Source organism: Vespa crabro, chromosome 9, assembly GCF_910589235.1.
Source record: "Vespa crabro chromosome 9, iyVesCrab1.2, whole genome shotgun sequence".
Taxonomy (NCBI): Eukaryota; Metazoa; Arthropoda; class Insecta; order Hymenoptera; family Vespidae; genus Vespa; species Vespa crabro.
The window spans coordinates 2,777,501-2,780,000 of record NC_060963.1 but is presented as its reverse complement, the minus strand read 5'-3'; the positions used below and the strand labels follow the sequence as shown (position 1 = coordinate 2,780,000).

Sequence of the window (2,500 nt, the reverse complement as noted above, 5' to 3'; positions counted from 1 at the left end):
TTTAACACGGTACACTTAACTCTAGTCTAGTATAGTACTTAAGTTCGTACCCAAGATCCGAAAGTTCATTCATCAAGTTTATGACCAAACGGATCGAGTCGAACGGGATCGTTCCCGTCGCCTCGTGCCGAGATTTTGCGATGCTGTTAAAGTTTATGGGCGCGGCCTTGTACCCATCTTCTTCGTCTCTCTCTCCCTCTCTCTCTCTCTCTCCTTCTTGTTCACCTTCTCCTCTCTTGTAGCTCTCTCTCTCTCTCTCTCTCTCTCTCTCTCTCTCTCTCTCTCTCTCTCTCTCTTTCTGGCTGTCTCTGTCTCTCTTCCTCCTTCTCTTCTTCGCCTTCGGAGTTTATTGATTCTCGAGCCGCGGCTTCTTTCCTCCACCGTAGTACCATTCTGTCCTATCGAGTTTACTCCCTCTCGGCTTACCGTCGTCGGCCCAGTCGCTCCCACCCGTCACACCTACGCCCTTGTTTCGCGAAACTCAATGGCGTCCCTTGTTCCTTCTTGCCAGAGAAAATCTCTTCTATCTTCTCTGGCAGAATACTTCGGTGAGTGAAGTAGAAAGGAGAAAGAAAAAAAAAGAAAAAAAAATATATATATATGTATATATATATATATATAAGTGAAGACAGAAAGGAGAAAAAAGAGGGAGGGGGAGGGAAGGAAGGAAGGAAGGAAGGAAATAGGGCAAAGGCCAAAATACGAATCAAATTGGAATTAGAAGAGAGAAAGAGAGATAAAGAGAGATAGAGAAAAAGGTTAGAAAAAAAGAAAAAGGATCGTTATCAAAGCTGTGGCAGCCATATTTGGAAATAATCGTGGAGGCATTACTCTTCATTAGAGTTGCTCTCCCTTTTCCACTTTCAATGACTCGTCGCGGCTCTTAGCGTTTCTACGGTAAGACACGATCGCAGTGGCCATCCATCTTGCCAAGGAGTTCTCTCCCAAAACCCACTACTCTTCTGTCTCTCTTTCTCTTTATCTATTTTTTCTGTTCCTCTCTCTTTCTCTCTCTTTCTCTTTTCTTAGGAACCCTCCTCCGTATGCCGCATTTTCCCGGTGCTTGCCTTACAGTTACGCGAGAGCGACGTGTATCTGAGCGCAACCAGCCGTATAATTGTTAGGGAGGAGAGGTCGAAGCCAGGGAGAGAAAGAAAGAGAGAGAGAGAGAGAGAGAGAGTTGGGAATAAGGAGGGTGGAAACGGCTGACGAGCTTGCTTCGAGAAAGCTCGGTATCGAACGCAGGAGTACGAGAGGGACCGCCTTGAATTAACGCCATCATATTTCAGGATGGAGGAGGCTCGTACAGGGTTTCCGTTGCCATTTGTCTCGAGACACGCTCGTCCGTGCCGGCTGCGCTAGCTCATGCTTTCTCTCTCTCTCTCTCTCTCTCTCTCTCTCTCTCTCTTTTCTATGTAGCGCTACATGAGTAATATCACGAGCGAACGAGTCTCCGGTAAATCTGGCGAAAAGAAGAAACAACTATGGGGCTCCGGGCGAGAGTTCCCCTTTCCCTTATATCTCAATATATGAGGGACATTCGTTAACGAGAAATCTTGAACAGTAAGAAGGGAGTACGCGGCTTTTGGGGAAGTCGATCAGGGATTTCCTACCTTCGAAAGTTTGCATATTTATTAAGAAAGAATGAACGTTTTGTTTATACATTGAGTTGTGACAAATATGAAGAATTCGAATTGGTTATTAAATTGGATAATTGTCTGTTTATATAGGTGTGGTTTAAGAACAGACGAGCAAAATGGAGGAAGAAGGAACGGAACGCTTTGAACGCAGCAGCCGCAGCCGCAGACTTTGGAAAGTCGGGTTTTAGTACGGCCAGCTTGAATGGATTTATCGGACAACCATTTCCAGATCCAGATACGCTTTATAGCTCTTACAGCACGTACAACAATTGGGCGGCTAAGGTACCGTCGCCTCTAAGTAGCAAAACATTTCCCTGGGTGAATACGTTGAGCTCGGTTGTGCCGACCGCCTCTCATCATCATCATCACGCTCAAGTCAGTCCCGTGAATTGCTTCAACGCATCGACGTCGGTTGCTGGAAGTCACGTAAGCGGTATGTCGGTGTCCGTCGGCCAAGCCGCTACCTCAATGTTACCTGGAATGAGTTCGGGATTGGGCGTAGCGGGTTCCCCGGTAGCAGCATCGAGCGCAGCGTGTCCTTACGCGGCACCAGCGGCGCCACATCATCCTTACGGTCCGCCGGTTTACACGCCGCATCATAGAACAGCCGCACCGCCCGAAACCTGCACGGTCATGACGTCGAGTAGCATTGCCTCGTTGCGATTAAAGGCAAAGCAACACAGCAGCGGTTACGGTGGTTCCACTGGTGGATCATTCGGTGGTGGTGGTGGTGGTGGTAGTGGTGGTGGTGGTGGCGGTGGTGGTACTACCGGTGCAACTACCGGTAGCATAAGTCCAGTGAGTTCAAGGGCGTCCTCGGTAGGTGGTGGTCTCAGTGCCTGTCAATATGCCCTGACGAC

The 2,500-nt window shown here is 48.3% G+C and overlaps 1 protein-coding gene across 4 annotated transcripts in view; it reads left to right on the top strand.

Annotated features, from left to right (window-relative positions):
- Positions 1-2,500, top strand: part of LOC124426621 (pituitary homeobox x) — a 31,072-nt gene that overhangs the window by 28,199 nt on the left and 373 nt on the right. For all 4 annotated transcript variants that reach the window (XR_006942769.1, XM_046968528.1, XM_046968527.1 and 1 more), the window contains one exon: positions 1,731-2,500. This exon is cut by the window's right edge. Coding sequence is in view for 3 of the 4 variants with exons in the window: in XM_046968528.1 (XP_046824484.1) it covers positions 1,731-2,500 (770 nt within the window). In the remaining variant the exon portion in view is untranslated. The remainder of the gene's footprint in view (positions 1-1,730) is intronic.